Source organism: Bufo gargarizans, chromosome 6, assembly GCF_014858855.1.
Source record: "Bufo gargarizans isolate SCDJY-AF-19 chromosome 6, ASM1485885v1, whole genome shotgun sequence".
Taxonomy (NCBI): domain Eukaryota; kingdom Metazoa; phylum Chordata; class Amphibia; order Anura; family Bufonidae; genus Bufo; species Bufo gargarizans.
The window spans coordinates 273,314,545-273,342,359 of NC_058085.1; the positions used below are offsets into that span (position 1 = coordinate 273,314,545).

The following is a 27,815-nucleotide window of genomic DNA, read 5'->3' on the forward strand; positions in this document are numbered from 1 at the left end:
AGACTGCCCCAGGAGTGCGTGCCGAGCCTCCCCGGCGTGGAGGGTCCCTAGAGGGGCTCCCAATGCGGCACCGAGCCCGTGGGGTTTTGCTCGGGCTAAGGCGCGCCAGCGGCCGTGCCTGCCGCGGCCGTCTGCCCTCCGGCGCTGAGCCGACTGTGCCCGCAGCCTCCCCACCAAGCAGGCCCACGACCTGCACTTCCAACCACTCCGGTCCCCGCGATTCCGCCGCCTCCCGCAAACGGTCCAGGATAGCCTCCATTACAGTAAGCGTGCGCACCTCAGCTAGTTTCTCCTGCTCTAAAAAATGGCGCCTATTTTCCCGCTTCGCTCCCCCCTTAAAAACCTAATGCTCCGCCCTAACCTAACCCAGCCCCCCTTCCTGACTTAACCTTTCCTTGCTCTAATTAAAACTACCGTCCCCTCGTCCCCTAAACTTATCATGGCAGCCTCCCCTTAGGCTGCGCTCTAGTCCGGCTGTACCATATAGAGGCAACAACAAAGTCTTTAAATTAAACAGTTCAGAGTTTATTCACACATTAAGTAAGTAACAAAACAAAAAGTCAGTTTCAAGGAAAACAGTCACCTTGTGATTCTGGTGTTCGTTCACACCAGGCAGCAAAGAAGAAGTCCTTGGACAAAGCAGAATCTACCTGCTTTCACACCAACAAGGTAGCAGGCCTTAGGCCCCATTCACATACCCGCAATTTCGTTCCGCATTTTGCGGAACGGAATTGCGGACCCATTCATTTCTGGGTCTTCAATTCTGTTCCCCAAAAAAATAGAACATGTCCTATTCAATTGCGGACAAGAATAGGTATATTCTATTAGTGCCGGCAATGTGCGGTCCGCAAAATGCGGAACGCACATTGCCGTTGTCCGTGTTTTGTGGATCCGCAAAACACACACGGATGTGTGAATGGACCCTTAATCCAGGCCCAAACTCCCAGGTCCCAACACAGAGACTGACAGAGCTCCACTGTCAGAGAGGAGTAATCCACACCACCTGAAAGTGCTGCCTGTGTTTTATGGCCCAAAACCAAGATCCAGCCTGGAACGCGGGGAGTAGTTACCCACCCAGCACTTTGCCTATCCCCAGTAAGACCTGTCCCAGATCAGCTATACAGCCATACTAAAATAGTAAAGTGTCAATCAGCATTACCTGCCGCTGACACCTGAAAATACCGGCTCTTACTTCACCGAGGCCAGGAATCTCGGTGACACATACCTTCCATCAACGACTGACCCTTGTGCCTTCCTGAAATATATATTGTGGGGGTCAGCTCAATAGTGGTAGGCACAGCAGTCAGAGACAGTGACACAATGGCACAGTTCACACAGGGATTTGCCTGTTTTCTTTATTCTCATCCACAAGCAAAATATAAGGCCTTTTACATTAAGGCAAAACATGAAATACATTTCTGCTCGGCTGAACACTAACTAAACATAAAATCACCCTTTCTATACGGGCGGCCTACTACCAGCCACACGACACAAATCAAAATAAACTCAGAGTATCCTTTTTGTTGTTAAGCAGACTTCAGCAGCAATTGTGAAAGCCAGTCGGTTCAACCAGTCCCCCACATAGACATGCTCATAGTCCAAACCTTTATAGCCCAGAAATGAGCTGAGCTCCATCACCTGGCTGAGAGCTCTATAGGAAACCTGTTCTGTACAGGAAGGGAATGAGGAACCCCACTACCAACCTGCATCCTCGTTCCATTAAAATCCAGGCCCTACAACACCATTTACCCAAAGTCCTCAGCAAACTATGTTTTGCTAAGGCAGACCATCTTTCCTGGATTTCTGATCTCTCACCCAGCTTTCCTAGTTAAGATATCCAACTCCTGTAGCCTAGTACATGGTATATGAAATAAACCTAGGGAAAATATAACGATTCTCTACTACTTTTCCAGTCACTGTCTCACTATATATGCATATATATACTGCAATATATATATATATATATATATATATATATATTAATAGTATATAGAGCAGTTGATTATAGATGCAGTGTGTACAGATATATGTGGTCAGTTATATATTATGGTTATTGTGTGAGGTTCACGATGTAAAAGTGGTTGTAACTGTCTGCAGTACTATATATATATATATATATATATATATATATGTGAATAGGGAGTGGGGTGGGTGGCAAATAAAGAGAAAGAAGGAGGAGGAGGACCTCCTCTTACCACTCCATTCTAGTCTCAGTGGAGAGCTCATCTTCCATGCTGTTTGTGGTTGAAGTACCTGTGATAATGGGCTGTGCAGTTTTTTACTAGATGTACAGGACCTGTGATGATGATGATGTCATCATAGGTCCTGGCGGATGCTTCTATCTAATCAGGGAACTACACCATGCTCTGTGCAGTTCTCTTTCTAGTTCTACAGAACCTGTGATGCTGAAGATGATATCATGCCATGTCCTGGTAGGAACTACACCATTAATTGTGCAGTTCCTTTACTAGTTTTGCAGGACCTGTAATGACATCATCACATGACTTAGCTTTCTCCACTGATGGTAGGGATACTATACAGTAGCAGGACTTAAAGGGGTTATCCCAGTGGTTATTTTTTTTTCATCTTCTTATTCATTTTCTCCATTTGTGCCTGCAACTTCATTTACACTTGAATATTTTTCTATAATATTTGAAAAGATATGATAAGAGATATTTAAATGTATCATGACTGTTATTATTATACAAAAATATAAAACAGATACTGGGCACTCTTAATATGGGAACCTCATAGTTTATTAATAATACCGCACATAAACAGTTAATACTTCCCTATTTAAGATAATAAAACATGCAATATAAATGAAAAAATGCAATACAATAAAAAAGATTCCTCAAATGATTGGTACCGATCACACATAGAGTAAAACAAATAAAATAGAATATATATAAAAATATATAAATATATATAGAATGTCTCTGGGTATTTAAGGGGTGAAACAAGATCTCCAATTTGCTGTCCCTCCAACTGAATTTGGATGTAGGAAAGGTCGTTTATGGGAGTGTTGTATAAGTCCTCCCCAGACCGAAATAGCGATATAGTTGCAGTCAGTGTCGGACTGGGATGCCTAGGGCCCACCAGTAAAATTTATTTTGGGGGCCCACCGTACAAATACATTCAAATATAATAAATAATCTAACAAGTTTTTTATATGAACATAGGCTGGTTGAGGGGCTGTACATTGAATATATGTATGTAGTGCAGTAAATCTACTGTGTTATGTGCCACTTGTGCAGGGGGTGAGAGACTAGGGGCCCACCTTGCTCAGGGGCCCACCGGGGGATTCCCCTGTACCTCTGTGGGCCAGTCCGAGCCTGGTTGCAGTGATCTATTAAAGCGGCGTCCCGCAATTACTCACTGTTTCGCTGTACACTTGTGCATCCGCCGCTATGTCCGTGTTGTAATTCAGGGATGTTCGCTGATGGTCACACTCCCTTTGCTGTCTTCCCGGCGCCGCTCCGTAGGTCTAAGAGCCGGCACTTGGGTAAGTTTACAGACTCCTTGTACCACGCTGAGCTTGCTGTATAGGTGAGCGTGATAGACTCTTACAGCCTGTCCTCAGAAGTGCGTGTAGGGTCTGCAGTTGAAGACAGGAGTAATTTTGATGCGGGCGGTGTAATAGCGCACAGAGTCCAAGTCCATCCAGGGGTCCTAGCACCAAACGCGTTTCGGGGTCTATTGTTACCCCTTCCTCAGTGGTCAGTGCACAGTGTACAGCGAAACAGTGAGTAATTGCGGGACGCCGCTTTAATAGATCACTGCAACTATATCGCTATTTCGGTCTGGGGAGGACTTATACAACACTCCCATAAACGACCTTTCCTACATCCAAATTCAGTTGGAGGGACAGCAAATTGGAGATCTTGTTTCACCCCTTAAATACCCAGAGACATTCTATATATATTTATATATTTTTATATATATTCTATTTTATTTGTTTTACTCTATGTGTGATCGGTACTAGAGTTGAGCGAACACCTGGATGTTCGGGTTCGAGAAGTTCGGCCGAACATCCCGGAAATGTTCGGGTTCGGGATCCGAACCCGATCCGAACTTCGTCCCGAACCCGAACCCCATTGAAGTCAATGGGGACCCGAACTTTTCGGCACTAAAAAGGCTGTAAAACAGCCCAGGAAAGAGCTAGAGGGCTGCAAAAGGCAGCAACATGTAGGTAAATCCCCTGCAAACAAATGTGGATAGGGAAATGAATTAAAATAAAAATTAAATAAATAAAAATTAACCAAAATCAATTGGAGAGAGGTTCCATAGCAGAGAATCTGGCTTCCCGTCACCCACCACTGGAACAGTCCATTCTCAGATATTTAGGCCCCGGCACCCAGGCAGAGGAGAGAGGTCCCGTAACAGAGAATCTGTCTTCATGTCAGCAGAGAATTAGTCTGCATGTCATAGCAGAGAATGAGGCTTCACGTCAGCCACCACTGCAACAGTCCATTGGCATATATTTAGGCCCAGCACCCAGGCAGAGGAGGGAGGTCCCGTAACAGAGAATCTGTCTTCATGTCAGCAGAGAATCAGTCTGCATGTCATAGCAGAGAATGAGGCTTCACGTCAGCCACCACTGCAACAGTCCATTGGCATATATTTAGGCCTAGCACACAGGCAGAGGAGAGGTTCATTCAACTTTGGGTAGCCTCGCAATATAATGGTAAAATGAAAATAAAAATAGGATTGAATGAGGAAGTGCCCTGGAGTCCAATAATATATGGTTATGGGGAGGTAGTTAATGTCTAATCTGGACAAGGGACGGACAGGTCCTGTGGGATCCATGCCTGGTTCATTTTTATGATGTGACAGACTGATGGGGTTGGTTTTCAGGCGCCATCTGTGCGCTTTCTGCAGAAGACTGGGTGGGAGATAATGTGAACGTGCTGGATCCACTGTCGGCCACCCAATTGACTAATGCCTGTACCTGCTCAGGCCTTACCATCCTTAGAACGGCATTGGGCCCCACCATATATCGCTGTAAATTCTGGCGGCTACTGGGACCTGAGGTAGTTGGTACACTAGGACGTGTGGATGTGGCAGAACGGCCACGTCCTCTCCCAGCACCAGAGGGTCCACTAACACCACCACGACCATGTCCACGTCCGCGTCCCTTACTAGATGTTTTTCTCATTGTTATGGTTCACCACAACAACAAATATATTATTTGGCCCAATGTATTGTATTCAAATTCAGCGGGATATAAATTTGAGGCCTAGTATTTAGGCGCTGGGTGACCGGTATGGATTTAGTGACAGAATTAGACTTGGAAATACACAGTAGCGGGTGTGTGTGAAGTTATTCTGAATGACCCAATGTGCACCTTGAATATTATATACCCTTTTAGGGATAGATTTCAAATAGCTCTGATATAGCAGAAACGACTAAATTATGAAATTGCTAAATTGGGAATTGTATTTCAACCCAGAACAAAAAATGTGCTTTGACGGACACTAAATAACTTTCCCAGCCACAACAGGACAGCGTTAACGAGAGATTTAGCAGGATATAAATTTGAGGCCTAGTATTTAGGCGCTGGGTGACAGGTATGGGTTTAGTGACAGAATTAGACTTAGAAATACACAGTAGCGGGTGTGTGTGAAGTTATTCTGAATGACCCAATGTGCACCTTGAATATTATATACCCTTTTAGGGATAGATTTCAAATAGCTCTGATATAGCAGAAACGACTAAATTATGAAATTGCTAAATTGGGAATTGTATTTCAACCCAGAACAAAAAATGTGCTTTGACGGACACTAAATAACTTTCCCAGCCACAACAGGACAGCGTTAACGAGAGATTTAGCGGGATATAAATTTGAGGCCTAGTATTTAGGCGCTGGGTGACAGGTATGGGTTTAGTGCCAGAATTAGACTTGGAAATACACAGTAGCGGGTGTGTGTGAAGTTATTCTGAATGACCCAATGTGCACCTTGAATATTATATACCCTTTTAGGGATAGATTTCAAATAGCTCTGATATAGCAGAAACCACTAAATTATGAAATTGCTAAATTGGGAATTGTATTTCAACCCAGAACAAGAAATGTGCTTGAACGGACACTAAATAACTCGCCCAGCTACAGCACTAAGGACAGATTTAGCGGGATATAAATTTGAGGCCTAGTATTTAGGCGCTGGGTGACCGGTATGGATTTAGTGACAGAATTAGACTGGGATATGGCCAAAAAATAAACAGACTATTGCTGGTTAAATGCACTTGGTGTGACAGCTTCACCCTGATGTAGGCTTTAGCCAAAAAACAACCACACCATTGAGGGTTAAATGCACTTGGTGACAGGCGCAGCTTGCCCCTGATTTAGTATATGGCCAAAAAATGAACAGACTATTGCTGGTTAAATGCACTTGGTGTGACAGCTTCACCCTGATGTAGGCTTTAGCCAAAAAACAACCACACCATTGAGGGTTAAATGCACTTGGTCGCAGCTTGTGCTGGCGCACCACAAGACACAAAATGGCCGCCGATCACCCCAGAAAAATGTGACTGACAAACGGTCTGGGCAGCCTAAAAACAGTGAGCAATTGAGGATCAGCAGCTCAATGATCCACAGCTGCAGATCGATCAGTTAATCAAGTCCTTTGGAGGAGTTAATCTGCCTAATCTCGCCCTACTGTCGCAGCCGCAACCTCTCCCTACGCTAATCAGAGCAGAGTGACGGGCGGCGCTATGTGACTCCAGCTTAAATAGAGGCTGGGTCACATGGTGCTCTGGCCAATCACAGCCATGCCAATAGTAGGCATGGCTGTGATGGCCTCTTGGGGCAAGTAGTATGACGCTTGTTGATTGGCTGCTTTGCAGCCTTTCAAAAAGCGCCAAGAAAGCGTCACAAAAGCGCGAAGAAAGCGACGAACACCGAACCCGAACCCGGACTTTTACGAAAATGTCCGGGTTCGGGTCCGTGTCACGGACACCCCAAAATTCGGTACGAACCCGAACTATACAGTTCGAGTTCGCTCATCCCTAATCGGTACCAATCATTTGAGGAATCTTTTTTATTGTATTGCATTTTTTCATTTATATTGCATGTTTTATTATCTTAAATAGGGAAGTATTAACTGTTTATGTGCGGTATTATTAATAAACTATGAGGTTCCCATATTAAGAGAGTGCCAAGTATCTGTTTTATATTTTTCTATTATATCAAAGGAAGGGTGAGTCCTTTTTACTGAGAGCACCTCTCCAGCTGTTAGCACCAATCCAGTGCGCCACTTCTTTTCACTTAATGTTATTATTATACGTACCATTATTCTACTACCATTATTCTAATGCTCCTGTTATATGTTACTCTATATTTTATACATTATATAGTTAAGAATATCAATGAAAAGATATATATGATATATGATGACAATTTGACTATCTGGATCTATCTATATATGAAGTATGATTAAAAGAAGATCCATTCCACCTTTTTTTACCCACTCTTTATCCACTAATCTTTATAATTACATGTTGCTCCACCTCTACATGGGGTATATAAAAGCACGAACAAGAAATATAAAGATAGACAGCCACTGATGAAGGAGCAGGGTCCTCCGGAACGCGTATGGTACTAATTGATTTGAGAACACGACAGGAGCAACAATATAATATGTAACCCACTCTTCTAACAGAGACATCCAGGTGAAGCGCACTCTAATAGAAGTCCGTAAAGCGCGATGTAATAGAAGCCCGGCACAAGCATCTAACACGTGGGATGCCGAAAAAACACATGACACGCTGCGTAGCAGATCACCGGCGTGAGTAAAACACATCACCTGGAAATCGCCATTACGGTAAAGTACAACTATTATTTATCTATCTGGGACATATACTAACAACTTGGTATCTGCTTGGAGACACACTAACAAATCTATTATAATTCTTCGTACCAGCAGCCAGCATTCTGATACAGCGATATAGCCGTTTCCAAAAATTATATACCTATATTTCATCTTCCTACAATTAACTACTAATAAACTGAAATCAACTAATATCTAATATTCAACAATAACTAAGAATCACTACCATATTATGACATATCATCTTTGAATGGACAGTGAAAAATCATGAACAGGCTTCAATTGTAAAAGGAAAAATCTTGTCTACTAAATGTTGAATTATGCCTCTTTGATCGTTAAATTACTTTTATGAACTATCAGGATGTAGTCAGCTTATTGGATGAAGTTCTAGGACTGCGAAGAAGTTTTACAATTGTAAAGTATCTCTGCTTCGCCCTCTACTGGCAGGATTTTCTATTGCAGGATCATTAACTGTCCTACGGTGGACCTTTTTTTACTCTTTTTTTACGCTTCCATTTTTATATATATATATTTTTATGTATTTTGATATATTTTATTTTAAGTGTTATATATTTTATTTTAATTCATTAAAGGTACGTTATATACTAACAAAACTTGCTTCATGTGCAGCTCCAGGTGACAGAGTGCCTGTTAAATTCTGAATCACATTGCTCTAAAAAAATGCAGGAGAGTTATCAAAACTGGTGTAAAGGAAAACTGGCTTAGTTGCCCATAGCAACCAATCAGATTCCATCTTTCAGCAACCAATCAGATTCCATCTTTCATTTTGTAAAAGAGCTCTGAAAAATGAAAGGTGGAATAGGATTGGTTGCTATGGGCTGCATAGCAACCAATCAGATTCCATCTTTCAGCAACCAATCAGATTCCATCTTTCATTTTGTAAAAGAGCTCTGAAAAATGAAAGGTGGAATCGGATTGGTTGCTATGAGTGACTAATAGGCAACTAAGCCTTTCCTTTTTACACCAGTTTTGGTTAATCTCCCCCAATGACTTTTGGTGTCATCTGAAAGACAAGATGACCCGATGATAAGGCTACTTTCACACTAACGTTCGGGGCTCCGCTTGTGAGTTCCGTTTGAAGGCTCTCACAAGCGGCCCCGAACGCTTCCGTCCAGCCCTAATGCATTCTGAGTGGAGGCGGATCCGCTCAGACTGCATCAGTCTGGCAGCGTTTGGCCTCCGCTCCGCTCAGCAGGCGGACACCTGAACGCTGCTTGCAGCGTTCGGGTGTCCGCCTGGCCGTGCAGAGGCAAACGGATCCATCCAGACTTACAATGTAAGTCAATGGGGACGGATCCGTTTGAATATGACACACTATGGCTCAATTTTTAAACGCATCCGTCCCCCATTGACTTTCAATGTAAAGTCTGGACGGATCCGTCTGAGGCTACTTTGACACTTAGAATTTTTTTTACAATATAATGCAGACGGATTCGTTCTGAACGGAGCCACCGTCTGCATTATATGAGCAGATCCGTCTCAGACGGATCCGCTCTGAACGCAAGTATGAAAGTAGCCTTAGATGATCTCCAGCACCTTTTACCCAGGCCAATTATCATGAATACAAACACTCAGCCCCAATAATCAGCCTGATTATTGCTCCATATAAAATTTTTGCATTCCGCAATTTGCGGAATGGCGCAGACAGCCATTAATATAACTGCCTATTCTTGTCCGCAAAACGGACAGGTTATTTTTTTTTTGCGGACCACGGAACGGAGCAACGGATGCGGAAAGCACACAGAGTGCTGTCTGCATCTTTTGCGGCTCGGATGCGGACCAAAAGAACGGTCGTGTGCATAAGGCCTAAAGAACATGTTGCGATTCTCACGCAACGCTGAACTGATGCGTGAAAAAAGCGCTCATGTACACAAACCCATTGAAAGGAATGGGTCAGGATTCAGTGCGAGTGCTATGCGTTCACTTCACGCATCGCACCCGTGTGGAAAACTCGCTCGTGTGAAAGGGGCCTAAAAGGACTGTTACAAAGTCAGGCAGGGTACTGCGACACATCGCGGCTGTGCTGTATTTTTGGTGTGGCAAAATTTTTTATGCATGCAGCTTTTGTAACAACAGACTTGCGTTGATGCTGCGTTTTCTTCCAGCAAAAAGCAAATCAAACACAGCAAAACTGAATTACATTAATTACAAAATACAGTTACATTAATGTAATTTAAAGGGGTTCTGCAGTTTGTTTAAACTTATAATCTATCCTCTGGATAGATCATCAGCATCTGATTGGCGGGGGTCCGACCCCCGGGACACCCGCCGATCAGCTGTTTGAGAAGGCAGCGGGGCTCCAGGAGCGCTGCGGCCTTCTCACTGTTTACCGCTGGCCCAATGACGTCACAACTAGTATCACTGGCCTGAGCGCGGCTAAGCTCTGTTCACTTTAATGGAGCTTAGCCCCGCCCAGGCCAGTGATAATAGTAGTGACGTCACTGGGCCTGCAGTAAACAGTGAGAAGGCCGCGGCGCTCCTGGAGCGCCGTTGCCTTCTCAAACAGCTGATCGGAGGTGGTCCCGGGTGTCAGACCCCCGCCGATCAGAAGCTGATGATCTATCCAGAGGACAGATCATCAGTTTAAACAAACTGCAGAACCCCATTTAAGTCAGTTGTTTGTTGTTGCTACAAAAAACGCATGCCACACCCAGAACGCAGCACAGCCGCAACGTGTGGCAGCACCCGCACAATACCATAGAAGAGCTAATTAAGCAACTGGCTGAAGCCAGCATGCATCAGCAATAGTGTTGAGCAAACTTCTGTTTTCAAGTTCTGTGTACAAGGTTCACTTTAAGAATAACACCAAACCTTCTACACCGATCTTGAAAACAGAAGTTAGCTCAACACTAATCAGCAACAAAACAGGTGCTCCATTCAAGACATGCAGCGGTAAGGGTGGGTTCACGCATGGCTGATACTTCTGTCATCATGGATTTTCGTATGGCACATGCAGTGTTTTAAGAAATATCATTCACACATTGCGTAAAAAAACTGCAACATATCTTGACCTGCAGTGGAGATTGAAATCTGTAAGGCTGGGTTCACACGGACGTCATGTTTTTGCTCCGGATGCGTCCTGGGTGCATTGTGGCAAACCCGCGCGAGTAGGTACGCAATTGCAGTCAGTTTTGGGTGCAATGCGTTTTGTACGCGCGTGATAAAACACTGACTTTGGTACCCAGACCCGAACTTCTTCACTGAAGTTCAGGTTTGGGTTCGGTGTTGTGTAGATGTAATTATTTTCCCTTATAACATGGTTATAAGGGAAAATTATAGCATTCTTTAATACAGAATGCTTAGTAGAAGGTCAATTGAGGGTTAAAAAAACTAAAAAATTAACTCACCTCCTCTAATTGATCACGTAGCTGTCGGTCTCCTGTTCTTTCTTCAGGACCTGTCAAAGGACCTGTGGTGACGTCACTGAGCTCATCACATGGTCCAATCACATGGTCCATCACCACGGTGATGGACCATGTGATTGGACCATATGATGTGACGTCACCACAGGTCCTTTAGCCGGCAGCTCATGAATAAAGATGTAAGAAGAGACTGCTGCTACGCGATCAAGAGGAGGAGGTGAGTTAATTTTTTTTATTTTCTTTAACCCTCAATTGACCTTCTACTATGCATTCTGTATTAAAGAATGCTATTATTTTCCCTTATAACAATGTTATAAGGGAAAATAATACAGTAAATAGACTGTCATCTTAGCAACCATGCGTGAAAATCGCACCGCATCCGCACTTGCTTGCGGATGCTTGCGATTTTCACGCAGCCCCATTCACTTCTATGGGGCCTGTGTTGCGTAAAAATAAACGCACAATATAGAGCATGCTGCGATTTTCACGCAACGCACAAGTGATGCGTGAAAATCACTGCTCATCTGCACAGTCCCATAGAAATGAATGGGTCCGGATTCAGTGTGGGTGCAATGCGTTCACCTCAAGCATTGTACCCGCGAGGAAATCTCGCCCGTGTGAACCCAGCATAACATGTAAAATTATGCAGCAACGCACTGTTCACCATTTGTAATAGAGAAGGTGAACTCCACAGCAAGAACCACATGTAAATCATGCATTTTTTATTTCATTCATTCATTCATTATTTGCTGTGGTTTGTGCTGCTGAGCCATATCAAAATCTACAACGCACTTTTCTGTTGTATTTTGCGTCCTGCCCATCTGGATTCTTCACCCAAACATAAGTTGTCCAGTACAGTATTCCACAGGTTGGCCTTCCCACACCAGCTTCATGTGGTATTGCTGGCACTGACCCACTCTGCAATAACTGCAAACCTGTGGCTTACCTTTCATGGAGGTTGACCACATGACTGCTATGGAGCACATGGTAAAAGAGGTCCTGGCACTGAGTTTCTTATACACCTTCCAAATAGAATGAAATTATTTCCCTATAGCTGCCACTAGGGGAACTAATTGCATAGTGATTTATATAGCTCACATTGAGTTCTATGCTAGCTGTATCAATTCATATGGAATTGGATGACTTCCGTGTGCAGTCCGTATTTTGTGGAACGGAACAGCTTGCCCCTAATAGAACAGTCCTATCCTTCTCCGTTATGCGGACAACAATAGGAATTTTTTTGGCAGAATAGACATGCGGACAGAATGCACATGGAGTAACTTCCTTCTTTTCTGCAGACCCATTGAAATGAATGGTTCCGCATACAGTCCGCTAAAAAAACGGAATGGACATGGAAAGAAAATACGATCATGTGCATGAGCCCTTAGTTTGGTTTACCTTTAGTGTAGTTTTCCTGAATATACTCAGTCACTCGTTCCACCACATCAAGATACGTTTCCTGATGTTTGTCTCTGACTGAAGAGCAGATTTGATAGAAGAACACTATGCAAGCCTCTGTGTATTTTTTTTCAAAGATCTATAAAAAAATGTTTATATAATTATATTAATTAAAAATATTTCATGTGTACAACATATATTACCGGGAAAAGGTATTTGCCCTTATTTCTTACATTTTTGTAAGAAATGATGTGGTATTACGTCAGGAGATGGGCCCATGCCATTGCCTATGGTGTCGACTGAATCATACACCTGGCACATTGCTTTTATGTTTGGGATCGGAATTACTGTAAGAAATAAAAATGTTACTCATTTTATTCTATGGGTTTTTGTAGCGTTATGTATATTCATGTACTGTATATTTTTTATATATTTTCATGTAAGCAAATTTTCATGAAAAAGGATGATTTTTTTTTTACTTAATATTTTTTTTCTAAACACATTTTCTGCGATCTTCTGATCGCTCATATAACACTCTGGAATACTTCTGTATTCCAGTGTATTATGTGAACTACAGTAATAACTGATATAATGCCTATAGGTGTCTTTGCATGGTAGGCCTGGGAGCCATTGTTCGGCGACCCAGCTGCCATGGCATCCTCTCGGTACGGAGTTATCATGGGGTGAGATGAGGCGAGAGAGGGAGACTTTCCCTTTCACTAACCACTTAGATACATTGACAACATCTAAGGGGCTAAACTGCTGGGATCAGAATTATCTCCAATCCTGGCAATCAGAGCAGGATGCCAGCTGTATAATACAATTGGCACCTGCAAGCGATGGCATGGGCACAGGTTCAGAGCCAGAACCATCACAGAGCTGCATAAGCATGTGCTGCACCAACATACATTTATAGCATGGTGCGTAAAAGGATTAACATAGAAAATACAGTATATTAACAATAGTATTGGGACACCCACACATTACTCCTACAGCAGCTTTTGTGACATCACATTCTTAATCCATAGGCATTAGTATGGAGTTGGTCCCACCTTTGCAGCTAAACATCTTTCACTCTTCTGGGAAGGCTTTCTACAAGATGTTGGAGTGTGTCTATGGGAATTATTCATCCAGAAGAGCATTTGTAAGGTCAGACACTAATGTTAGAGGAGAGTACCTGGCTTACAATCTCTGTTCTAATTCATCCCAAAGGTGTTTGATGGGGTTGAGTTCAGGGCTCTGTGTGGCCAGTCAAGTTATTTCACACCAAAACTCAACCAACCATGTCTTTATGGACCTTGCTTTGTGCACTGGGGTGCAGTCATGATGGAACAGAAAAGGACTTTACCCAATCAGTTCCAATAAAGTTGGAACCATACACTTATCCAACATGTTTTGGTATGCTGAAACATTAAGATTCTTTCTATGAAACTAAGGGGTCTGGGATAATCCATGAAAAGCAACCTCACAGCATTATCCCTCCTCCATTAAACTTGTCACAATGCAGTCAGGCAGATAGACAGATAGCGTTCTCCTGGTATTCCTCAAACCAAGACTCTTCCATCAGATTGTCAGATAGAAAGGTGTAATTCATCACTCCACAGAACATGTTTCCACTGCTCTAGAGTCCAGTGGTGGTATACTTTACACCACTCCATCCAACAATTGGTATTGTGCTTGCTGATGCAAGGTTTCCATGCAGCTGCTCAGATATGAAAAGCCATGAAGCTTCCAGTGCATAGTTTTTGTGCTGATGTTAATGCAAGAGGCGGTTTGGAGCTCTGCAGTTACTGAGTCAGAAGAGCGTTGGCGGCTTTTATGCACTATGCTCCTCAGCACTCAGCGACCCTACATGCTCTACCACTTCATGGGTGCGTTCTTATGGTTCCTAAAAACTTCCACTTTACAATAACACCACTCAAAGTTGATGGTGGAATATTTAGGATGGAAGAAATTTCACAAATGTACTTGTTGCCACTGCTGCATCCTATTACAGTACCACAATGGAATTTATTGAGAATGAGCCATTCTTCAACAGAATTTTTGTCAAGGCAGACTGCACAGCCAAAGGCTGGATTTTATACACCTGTGCTTATAGGACTGAATGAAAAAACCTGAATTCAATTATTAAGAGGCATGTCCCAATACTGTACTTCTGTCCATATAGTGAAGAAAACAGAAGTATTGAGCAGCTCTCACCTGCCAGGGATTCCACTGGTATAGCACGGAACAGCTCCTTCACCCGAATCAGGAGAAATACGGAAGTGTAGAGGAAAAGAGATTTTGTCCAGCTTGTACTTGTGGTAATCCAAGGCTTCTTTATTGAAAATTCAGTATAAAATCCAGGTACAGAAAGCAGAGTCTACATGTTTCGGGCACAATGCAATCTTAGCCCGGTCATGAGTAAGGGCTAAGATTGCATTGTGCCCGAAACATGTAGACTCTGCTTTCTGTACCTGGATTTTATACTGAATTTTCAATAAAGAAGCCTTGGATTACCACAAGTACAAGCTGGACAAAATCTCTTTTCCTCTTCTGTCCATATAGTGTACACTCTAAAAAAAAATCCCTTAAAGTTCAACTTTTTGTTTATACTTTTTTTTGGAGATCTGCTGTTACCCACTCTTCCTTATCACAATTCTGTGTCTGACTACTGACAACTATTCCATCCAATTCCTCCATATATATGAATGCTCAGCCAATCATGCATGTTTTTAATGAGGAGAAGGGAAATAATCTGCTACCATGCATTACATATGTATTAGATGGTCAGCAGGCCCTGATGAAATGGGCAGGTTTGGCCAAAATTACTCTTATGTGTATGACCACCTTTAAACAAGCAGCATTAACTCCTGAAGGACGTGGACTGTTTTTGACAGGGCTTAGTAGGCTTTCAAAGATGTCATCTGAAGGCTTTTCTTAGCAACTTCACAATTGCATGTTGTAGGATGGGTGGGAAGGTTGATGGAGGGAATGTTTTCCCTCTGTTTAACCACTTTGATGCTTCAGTGGCTATTAACTGAGAAATCTAAGGGGTTAGAGTGACATGATCAGATTTATCTCTGATTCTGGCATTTGTGGCAGGAGCCCATCTATGTGTATCAGCCATGAACCTGCTGGACAGATTTTTATTCTCCAGGAGTAAACATTTAAAGGTTCCAACTGGTATTCATACTGAAAGCATATTGATAGATTGTATAATATGTCTACATGTACCATCCTTCAAAACATAAAGGGAGTCATTTATTAAGACCAGTGTCTTAGAAGCTGGTCTTAATGAACACTTGCACTGTCGGTGGAGTTATGAAGAGTTGCCAGACTCTTTATAACTTTGGTGGATTCACCGCCGTTTCTAATTGTAAGACAGCATCCGAGCTGTGTTACATTTAGACCATTTTGTACGCCTGAAACAAAATGTGACCCCCAAAATGTATATATTGCTTAAACAGTTCTAAACTTCTGATATGTGCCACCTTACCTTTTCAGTAATAACCACAACAAAAATATGCTTTATATCCCAAGGCAGCTGGATTAAATATTCAACGACTGTGCTCATGTCCGGCCTTCTAACATCTCGAAAACCATTTTGATCCATCAAAGAAATGCAGTTTTCCAGCATTTGCACATGCGCCTCATGTTTTTCCAATCGCCTTGGCCAAGCCTTGATCCTTGCAATCATTGAAATGGTAAGTTTGAGATAATTGTTTTGATAGAGTTGTTCAAAAGATTTGGTGCTGGTTTTGAACCATTTCAGGGTCAGAGCCTTCATATGGTACTTTAAGTCGCTATCATTGCATTTATAGATCCTAATGTAAATGGCAGCTAAGATCCAGAAGTATAGCTTTTCATAGTAGCTGTTGATTTCACATTTCCTCATATAATCTTTTTCCAGCAGAATTCTCACCTCAGTTTCGAACCTTAACAAACTGATATTTCTATAAAACGTGTTAATGCGCTTCTGGATTGTTTTTGTCAATGTTCGAGCAGCAAAATGACTGATCTTCTCATCATGGTGGTGACAATGACTCAAAAGGACATCTGGAGAAGTTGTTGACTTAAGGTCTTCAAGGTATGTACCGTCATCTGTTTAAATAAAGGAACATTTTACTACAAGTAAAAGCCACTAGTCCAGGAGATTCCAACTAGTTTCTAATGCCGTGCCCAGTGTTAGTGAGAGGAAGCCCCTGAAGGATGGACCTGGTGAATATATTAGAGTACCTTGTCATAGGTTCCATAGCCTAAAGTACCACATATATCACTTGATTTTTCCGCTAAATGATTCACTGTAACTGGGCAGCCAGAAAGTGCTCTCTAAAATTCCGAAGCCCAACTCCTTCACTATCCGTTGAATGCCGTAGATGTACCTCATTTACCATCGCATCCAATGATCTAAATACAGATTTTTTTTTTAAACAAACAGGAGTATTAGGGATCAAATATAACACCTGCGCTAATACAACCATTTTAGCAAGGCACACTCTGGCCTTAAATGTTAGAGGGAGTTTATTCCATACTTTAAAGAGCACCTGTCAGCAGGATGAAACCTATTAACAAGGCATACTGCCTAGTATGGTTGATACCAGTCATTAAAATGATTAATGCCTTGCCTTCCAGAGAAAAAAGACTTTTATTATTTATGCAAATTAGGGCTTCAGTGCACCAAGGGGAGTGGGCAGCCCTGTAAAGTTGAGTAGCTGAGAGGCTATGCCCCGCCCATTGTGCACTGAAGCTATCATTTGCATAAATAATAAAAGAAAAAACACAACTATTGTCCACAAGACGTGTATCAATTTAAACAGGGTCAACTCTACCAGGCAGTGTGACTGGCTTAACAGGTGCTCTTTAAGTTTGGCTCTAAAGCTTAGTGTCCTGCTTCCATCAGAGAGGAGTCTTGTTTAAACTTATTATGCGTATAATTAAAAAAAAAAACATTTTTGACAGTTTAAAAAAAAAATTGGTAGTGCTATATCATTGAAAATTAAATAGACCGCATAAAGCAGAATGGGCTCCTAATTAAAGACAGTACAAATTACTTTCTCACAAATCGCATTCCATTGTATGTAGCGGGCACAATAACGGGGAACAGCGACCATGCCTCCCTCCATCATTGAACCCCTCAGATGCCACGCTCAACACTGATCATGGCATCTGACAGTCACCTTAAGGCCTTTTATGAGTTAATCAGGGGTTAAAAAACATAAACAATACATACTCACCTCATCCATTTGCTCGCAGAGAGGCCGTTGCAGCTAGGGGAATAGCTAAAGGCTCATGGGCCCTGGTGCAAGAGTTCACCTTGGGCCCCCCTTCACTCAGCGCTGGTGCACCTAGCTTTTCTGCTGCCCTAGGCAAAAATTTTAATGGCCCTCCCATGTCAAATTATCAACCTAACCCCTTCCCTCCAGTCCTACTGTTAAAGGGGTTGTCCTCTTTTTACTAGACCTATCCTCAGGATACGTCATCAATATCAGATCGGCCGGGGTCCTCCGGCACCCCCAACGATCAGCTGTTTGAAGAGAGGGCAGCACTCATATGAGAGCTGCTTTCTCTGCTCTGTTCACTAGTGTTGAGCGCGAATATTCGAATCACAAATTTTAATCGTGAATATTGCCACTTTGAGAATTCGCTAATATTTTGAATATAGTGCTATATATTCGTGTTGATCGCAAATATTCTAATCGTGAATTTATCACAAATTTATTGCGAATGTCGGCACTTAGCAGCATCCCTAGCAACCAATAGGAAAGTTGCCTACCCCTTAGTGTTGATCGCAAATATTCTAATCACAAATTTTTAGAGCGAATATATTACATTGCTGATTTTCACAATCAAGAAAATAATGACTAGAGATCACGAACTCTCGAATTTGCAAATTTATGGCGAATATTTGGCCAAAAAATTTGCAAATATCTCAAATTCGAATATTGCCTATGTGTCACGGCTGTTTAAGGGTAACAAGAGTATACACAGTAAAAAGAGCTACTGACCGGACCCAAACTAGGGAAGAGAAAGGGTGACCCCTGTCAGACCCTCAACACTCTCCCTATGCTGCTAAAGCACATGCCCGGATCCAAATGGTGGAACGAGGCATGCCCGCGTACCTTAGACTGATGAGCCCTGTAACCCCTACAATAGTGGAAGGGGCACGGCCTCCGATGCCCTGCACAGAATAAGGAGGGAACCGGGGCCACCTCAGATCCAGTCAGGAAATCACCAGGTACATAACAAAGTCTGCACACTTAGCTGATGGAGCTGCAGCCGTAGAGAAGACGGATCCAAGGACCGCTGGCAATATCCGGAGTGCTTGCAGCAGCAGAACACAGGTCCAGAGAACTAGTAGCTAAAGGAGTGAAGATACTCAAGGCAGAGCTACAACTGAAAGGAGAAATATAATCCACGCCCTGCAATAGGAGGAGGGGTGATTTAAAGGCAGAGAAATCAAACGCAGGAGAGACAGCTGAGAGTAAGACCTCATCACAGGGGCGGAGAAACAGAACAGTGAGAAAACCTCCAACCCTAAGTGACATCATCACAGGGGTGGAGACACAGAGCTTTGAGAACGTCTCAAAGCTCTGGTAGTGACAGTACCCCCCCTTCTACGGGTGGACTCCGGACACCCAGGACCCACCTTCCCAGGATGAGCCCTATGAAATGCCCTGATAAGGCGAGTGGCTTTAATGTCCGACATCGGAACCCACATCCTCTCCTCAGGACCATAACCCTTCCAATGAACGAGGTACTGAAGAGAACCGCGGACAATGCGAGAGTCCACAATTCTGGAAACCTCAAACTCCAGATTGCCATCAACCAAAATCGGAGGAGGAGGCAAAGAGGAGGGTACCGTGGGCTGGACATATGGTTTTAAGAGAGATCTGTGAAAAACATTATGTATCTTCCAAACCCGTGGAAGATCAAGGCGGAAGGCAACAGGATTGATGACTGACAAAATTTTATAAGGCCCAATAAACTTGGGGCCCAATTTCCAGGAGGGAACCTTCAGTTTAATATTTCTTGTAGACAACCACACCAGATCACCCACATTCAGGTCCGGACCAGGCACACGTCTCTTATCAGCCACACGCTTATACTTCTCACTCATCTTTCTGAGATTACTCTGAATCTTTTGCCAAATGGTAGACAAAGACGAGGAAAATCTCTCCTCCTCAGGTAAACCAGAAAGAGCCCCTCCCGAGAATGTCCCAAACTGCGGATGGAACCCATATGCACCAAAAAATGGTGACTTATCAGAAGATTCCTGACGACGGTTGTTCAAAGCAAACTCAGCAAGAGGGAGAAATGAACACCAATCCTCCTGGTTCTCTGCCACAAAACAGCGCAAATATGTCTCCAGATTCTGATTGAGGCGCTCAGTCTGACCATTCGACTGCGGGTGAAAAGCAGAAGAGAAGGACAGCCGAACCCCCAGGCGAGAACAGAAAGCCTTCCAGAACCTGGACACAAACTGCGTGCCTCTATCGGAAACAATCTCAGAGGGAATGCCGTGCAATTTAACAATATGATCGACAAAAGCTTGCGCCAACGTTTTAGCATTGGGTAAACCAGGGAAAGGAACGAAATGAGCCATCTTGCTAAAACGGTCCACGACCACCAGGATCACCGACTTCCCCGAGGAACGAGGAAGATCCGTGATAAAGTCCATGGACAGGTGTGTCCAAGGACGGGAAGGTATGGGTAACGGGAGAAGGGAACCTGAAGGTCGTGAACGAGGGACCTTAGCGCGAGCGCACGTCTCACAAGCCGCCACAAAACCCTCCACAGACTTACGAAGAGCCGGCCACCAAAATCTCCGAGCAATGAGATCTACCGTGGCTCTACTCCCGGGGTGACCAGCAAGAACTGTATCATGATGTTCCTTAAAGAGTTTGTGACGTAGCTCAGGAGGCACGAACAACTTCCCGGAGGGACAACGGGCAGGTGCCTCAGACTGGGCAGCCTGGACCTCGGCCTCCAAATCGGAATATAGAGCAGAAACAACTACCCCCTCCGCCAAAATGGGACCCGGGTCCTCGGAGTTTCCTCCTCCCGGAAAACAGCGAGAGAGAGCATCAGCCTTCACATTCTTGATCCCAGGGCGGAAAGTAACAACAAAATTAAATCTGGAGAAGAACAGAGACCATCTGGCCTGTCTCGGATTCATACGCCTGGCCGACTCCAGGTACGCCAGATTCTTATGGTCGGTAAAAACGGTGATAGGGTGCCTGGCCCCCTCCAACCAATGGCGCCATTCCTCGAAAGCCAACTTGATGGCCAACAACTCCCTATCTCCCACATCATAGTTTCTCTCTGCCGGGGAGAGTTTTCTAGAGAAAAAGGCACAAGGTCGCCATTTGGCAGGAGAGGGGCCCTGGGACAAAACTGCACCCACACCCACCTCGGAAGCATCCACCTCAACAATAAAAGGTAAGGAAACATCGGGATGCAGCAAGATGGGAGTAGACGCAAAACTCTCTTTAATCTTAGAAAAGGCAGCAAGCGCCTCCTCCGACCAAGAGGAAAAATCCGTCCCCTTTTTTGTCATGTCAGTAAGGGGTTTGACAATAGAGGAATAATTCAAAATGAACTTTCTGTAGTAGTTAGCAAAACCCAGAAAGCGCATCAATGCCTTCTGATTTTCAGGAAGCTCCCACTCCAGCACAGCACGGACCTTCTCCGGATCCATGCGAAAACCAGAAGCAGAGAGGAGAAAACCCAGAAATTGAATCTCTGATACCATAAAAAGACATTTCTCCAGCTTGGCATACAGTTTATTTTCCCGCAGTATCTGCAGGACCTGAAAAAGATGATCCTGATGAGTCTGAACATCAGGGGAAAAAATCAAAATATCATCAAGATACACCAATACAAATTTCCCCATTAAATGATAGAAAATACTATTAACAAAATGCTGAAAGACGGCCGGAGCATTCATCAGGCCGAAAGGCATAACGAGATTCTCGAAATGCCCGTTAGGGGTATTAAAGGCCGTTTTCCATTCATCCCCCTCTCTGACCCTGACCAGGTTGTACGCGCCTCTCAGATCCAATTTGGAAAACACCTTGGCCCCAACAATTTGGTTGAAGAGGTCCGGGATCAGAGGAAGGGGATAGGGATCGCGAATCGTGATACGGTTCAGCTCCCTAAAATCTAAGCAAGGTCTCAGAGAGCCATCTTTTTTTTTAACAAAAAAAAAACCCGCGGCAACAGGCGACTTTGAGGGACGAATATGCCCCTTCTCGAGACTCTCAGAGATATAGGTTCGCATTGCGAGTCTCTCCGGTTGTGAGAGATTGTAGAGGCGTGCCTTTGGCAGCTTGGCGCCGGGAATGAGGTTAATGGGACAGTCAAACTCCCGGTGAGGAGGTAGCTCCTGAACACCGCTCTCGGAAAACACATCCGAGAAATCAGAGAGAAATGATGGCAGAGTTTTAGTAGACACCTCAGCAAGAGTGGCTGTGAGACAATTCTCTCTACAAAAGTCACTCCACTCATTTATTTGCCTTCCTTGCCAATCAATAGTGGGGTTATGTCTAGTGAGCCAGGGTAGCCCCAAAACTAGAGGAGAAGGCAATCCGTTAAGGACAAAACAAGATATCTCCTCCACATGAGTGTCACCTACAGCTAGCCGGATATTGTGAACAATGCCTTTCAGAGATCTCTGCGAGAGTGGGGCAGAGTCAATAGCAAAAACAGGTATATCCTTTTCTAATGTACAAACCTGAAACCCATGCAAAGCTACAAATTGAGTGTCAATAAGATTGACGGCCGCTCCACTATCGACAAAAATCTCACAAGGAATGACCTTGCTCTCTAGCGCCACCCTGGCAGACAGGAGAAAACGGGAACTGCAGGTCAGAGGAAAAGCATCAATTCCCACATCAACTTTGCCCAAAGTAGCAGATGAAGCAGAACTTGATGATCTACCTCTTGAGGTTTTTCTCTTATTATCGCTCTTAGTACAGTTCAGGAATCTCCTAGACGGACAAACATTTGCCAAATGACCTATGCCCCCACAACAAAAACACACCATATTCTGAGGACTAAATCCTCTTTTATCAGGGGCAAGTCGGCCTAGCTGCATGGGCTCCTCCTCAGAGGGGAGCGAGACAGGATGAGACCCCTGCATACTGAATGAGTCCGCACCATTGCCCCTAGACTGACAATGGCTGGACGGAGAGGTCTTGTTTCTTTCCCTTAGACGCCTGTCAAGGCGTACCGCCAATGACATGGCAGACTCTAAGGATGTTGGTCTCTCATGGAAAGCAAAGGCATCTTTCAAACCCTCTGAGAGACCATGACAGAACTGACTTCGGAGTGCAGCATCATTCCAGCCTGAATCAGCTGCCCATCTCCGAAATTCAGAACAATAAAGCTCCGCAGACAGTTTGTTCTGGCATAGAACACGTAAGTTCGATTCTGCCAGAGCAACACGATCCGGGTCATCATATATCTGCCCCAGGGCCACAAAAAACCTCTCCACGGATCGCAGGGAAGGATCCCCTGATGGCAGCGAAAAAGCCCAAGTCTGAGCATTACCTCTGAGCAGGGAGATGACAATCCTCACCCTCTGTTCCTCATTACCAGAGGAGTGGGGACACAAACAAAAATGGAGTTTACATGCCTCTCTGAAGCGAACAAAATTCTCACTGCCCCCGGAGAACGTTTCCGGAAGTGAGACCTTTGGCTCGCAACAGACTCCATGAGCCGGAGCAGAGCCCAATGCTTGTAGCTGAGTCAGAGATTGACGGAGATCCGCTACTTCCAAAGAAAGACCCTGCATGCGGTCAACCAGGTCAGAAAGCGGATCCATGTCAACAAGGACGGTTTTGGTGGATTATAATGTCACGGCTGTTTAAGGGTAACAAGAGTATACACAGTAAAAAGAGCTACTGACCGGACCCAAACTAGGGAAGAGAAAGGGTGACCCCTGTCAGACCCTCAACACTCTCCCTATGCTGCTAAAGCACATGCCCGGATCCAAATGGTGGAACGAGGCATGCCCGCGTACCTTAGACTGATGAGCCCTGTAACCCCTACAATAGTGGAAGGGGCACGGCCTCCGATGCCCTGCACAGAATAAGGAGGGAACCGGGGCCACCTCAGATCCAGTCAGGAAATCACCAGGTACATAACAAAGTCTGCACACTTAGCTGATGGAGCTGCAGCCGTAGAGAAGACGGATCCAAGGACCGCTGGCAATATCCGGAGTGCTTGCAGCAGCAGAACACAGGTCCAGAGAACTAGTAGCTAAAGGAGTGAAGATACTCAAGGCAGAGCTACAACTGAAAGGAGAAATATAATCCACGCCCTGCAATAGGAGGAGGGGTGATTTAAAGGCAGAGAAATCAAACGCAGGAGAGACAGCTGAGAGTAAGACCTCATCACAGGGGCGGAGAAACAGAACAGTGAGAAAACCTCCAACCCTAAGTGACATCATCACAGGGGTGGAGACACAGAGCTTTGAGAACGTCTCAAAGCTCTGGTAGTGACACTATGCCACTCATCACTACTGTTCACCTGCTCACCGTAACATTTTCAGTGATGGCCAATTCGCAGTGTTCGCCCTAGAACACATGCGAGCTGCCACCTTAAATCACAAGTCCGGCGAGGCACAGGTAAGTCCTTACCTGTGCCTGCGCCGTGAGCCGGACTGAAACAAATGCGGTCACCGGGAGCAGGCAGTTCGGAGAACAGCTGCCAGGAGTCTTTATCGGGCTGTTCTCTGAACTGCCTGCTCCCAGTGACCCCATTTGTTTCAGACCGGCTCGCTACGCAGGCACAGGTAAGGACTTACCTGTGCCTCGCCGGACTTGTGATTTAAGGTGGCAGCTTGCATGTGTTCTCGGGCGACCACTGCGAATTGGCCAACAATGTGAACCCCCACATTTTTTTCTTTGTAGTATATATTGGAGGCGTGGCGATCTCCATGCAGTCATGCACACCTGACCAGTTAGTATGCCCTGGAGGCTGGTTTTAAAGTCAGTATAAAACTGAGTCTGCTTTCATAGCGCCTACCAGTAGCCATTTGGCTCCAGGAGAAGTATATATTGGGCTCAGCATGCATGTTGGTACTTGCATCCCTGGATCTGATGAAAGCTGTAATGGCACCGGATGGGGTTAAAAGCAGAGTGTGCTTGGCGTGCATGCTGTACCTGCGCTCCCTGGACTTTGTGTGGCTGTCATGGCCCATAACAGGTAGGAACTAGTGTTAGGGACCACTCATGGAGGCGACCTTGACGTGGTGAGTGGCTTATTATGCTTTGGCCAAAATGTACACCAATGCCTCATTCAACATCCAGCATAGAGGCAGGGCAGAGTGCTGATTTGCAGAGTGCGATTGCATTTGTGTTTTTGCTTTTGTATCTGTATTTCGCCATAGTAATGTGCACCTGCATACAGGGTTGTGCTGACTGAACCCCCCACATTTTTAAGTCCTTACCTGTGCCTGTGCCACGAGCCGGTCTGAAACAAATACGGTCTCCGGGAGCAGGCAGTTCCGAGAACAGCCGCCAAGGGCCTTTATCGGGCTGTTCTCTGAACTGCCTGCTCCGAGTGACCGCATTTGTTTCAGACCGGCTCGCTGCGCAGGCACAGGTAAGGACTTACCTGTGCCTCGCCGGACTTGTGATTTAAGGTGGCAGCTCGCATGTGTTCTCGGGCGAACACTGCGAATTGGCCATCACTGGTGATGAGCAGGTAAACAGAGCAGAGAAGGCAGCGCTTGTACGGAAAAAAAAAACTGAAAACCCCTTTAAAGACATACTTGGAAAACATTACATACAGCGCTACAGAACATACAGAGTCATACAGCGCCACATACTTCTCTTCTCTGATGCAGAGATTCTCTTTCCTCTTCTTCTCCTGTCAGACCAGACCGTCATGGTGACTTCTTTCAGCTGCACCTCGTCTTTGCAGAGTTTAACAAACTTTCTTACTTTTCCATCATCCTCCCACCTTCTTAACACCCCATCCTGCCACCCCCAATACTGTGTCCACTGTGCTCCCCAATACTTTATTGCAGAAACAGTCCCCCTGAAAATACTGGTACCACCCCTTTATATTGTGCGCTAGTACACCCCCTTCCTTTCAGATCTGACCCCTATATAAAACCCTAAATGAGATCATCTCCATCTCAGACCAGACCCCCTTTAAACCTCTATGTCAGACCCCATATAAGACCCTAGTTTTAGACATCAGATCAGACCCCCATTAGACCTCCATATAAGTCCCCGACCCAATGTCAGACCTCAGATAAGAACCCCATTAGACCTCCAGTCCCCCATATCAGACCTTCAGACCCCCATATCAGACCAGACCTCCAGACCCCCATATCAGAAAAGACCTCCAGAGCCCCATTACACCTCAGACCAGACCTCCAGGCCCCCATATCTGATTCCCAGTCAGACCTCCAGAACCCCCCCCCCAGTCAGACCTCCAGACCCCCCAGTCAGACTTCCAGACCCCCCATTAGGCCAATCCAGACCCCCAGTCAGACCTCCAGACCCCCCATTAGACCACTGTAGACCCCCAGTCAGACCTCTCCAGACCCCCAGTGAGACCTTTAGACCCCCAGTGAGACCTCTCCAGACCCCCAGTCAGACCTCCAGACCCCCTATTAGACCTCCATATCAGACCTCAGATCAGACTGTAAAATAATAAAGTAGCTTACCTCTCCTGCCACCACTCTCCCTGTCCTGGCTGTCTTCTCTTCTCAGGGCCCGCGCTGCATTCACCTGACCACCGGCAGTGTCAGGTCAGAGTGCACTCTGTACATCCTGACGCTGCAGGCAGCCAGGACACAGCAGCGCGGGCCCTTAAAAGAGTGAGCAGGAGAAGGGGTAAGTACTGTACAGCGCTTCCCTCCCCCTCCTCCTGCAGACTAGTGAGAGCTTCCATTATGTAAGCGCTCACTAGTATTCCCTTTATAAGATCTATTGCATCTTATAAAGGGCAAAGTACAGTGCCACTGGCAAGGGGGGCCATCTGGGCCCTACTGGCTTAGGAGCCCAGTCGCAACTTCTATAGTTATGCCAGTGGTCGCGGCCATCTTGATTTAAGAGAACGCACCAAATATCACACGAGTTGAAGGCACCACATCATCACACAGACCATGCACTTTGATGTCATCACGGATGACATCACCACGCCCAGCCAGCGTGATGACATGGTGACGTTACGTGTCAGCACGCGCAAGATTTGGCACGTTTTCTTCAATCAAGATAGCTGTGGCTGCCTCTCCACAAGAAAATAGATGAGGTTTGTATTATTATTATTTTTATTTTTTTATCATTTCAGGAAAAATGTATTCATTATCGTGAAGTGCAAGGAAATTCGGCTTTGTGACCAATCAAATTTTTCCTGAAATTTTGATCGAAGTTCACTTTGTTAACTTCTTCTTCAAATCGCTCAACACCAATTGGGGGAATCACAGACGGCGGCACAGAAAGCAGATTCTAAATGCTCCCAGTTCTATGAGAAGGCAGAAGATACAAGCATAGTCCACATCCTTAGGCCTCTTTCACACAAACTATACGGATGCGTTCAGGGAAACTCGCACCATTTTGCAAGCAAATTCAGGCAGTTTTGTCTGCGATTGTGTTCAGTTGATAAGTTTTTCCTGCACGGGTGCAATGCGTTTTGATGCGTTTTTCACACGCGTGATAAAGAACTGAAGGTTTAACTTAGTTAAATCCCATGTACCTGTCTTTCCATAGATCTGATCACCAAGTGTATTATTGGGTGTGCATGTTATGGGTGCCTAGGTTCCCATAGCCAATCGCATGGGTCACACACCACTACAGGTGCCCATATGCATTAGATAACGTTGGCTGAATCCACTGGTTTCACTCACTAGCACTGGGAAGCACTTTATATCCAGCATGCTCAGCAGCACTTAATAATTTCCTTGACCGAAATCGAACGCAATAAGCCACATGTATTACGGAGTACACTTTTGACATAATTACTCCATGTACAATTGGAGATATTACACTTTTTGAAACCTAATGCGAACTTCAATATCACAACAAAGAACATTTTCTTGCATTTTGCTGCAGAGTATTGTGCTATTTATTTATTTTTTCTAATGAACTCGCAGATTATAGGTGGGTACTGACATACAGTCCGCCTCTCCTGCCATAATCGGAATCGCGTGGGTGTATGGTGGTTTCTCAATTCTCCTCTAACTGAAGGTCAGGCATGTTGAATT

General features: G+C 44.7%; 1 protein-coding gene across 1 annotated transcript in view; it reads right to left on the minus strand.

Annotated features, from left to right (window-relative positions):
• LOC122941307 overlaps positions 1-27,815 on the minus strand; it is a 162,240-nt gene that overhangs the window by 100,268 nt on the left and 34,157 nt on the right. The window contains exons 9-10 of the mRNA XM_044298430.1: positions 16,089-16,693; positions 12,611-12,749 (exon numbers count right to left, since the gene is read on the minus strand). Of these exons, the coding sequence (XP_044154365.1) occupies positions 12,611-12,749; positions 16,089-16,693 (744 nt within the window). The remainder of the gene's footprint in view (positions 1-12,610; positions 12,750-16,088; positions 16,694-27,815) is intronic.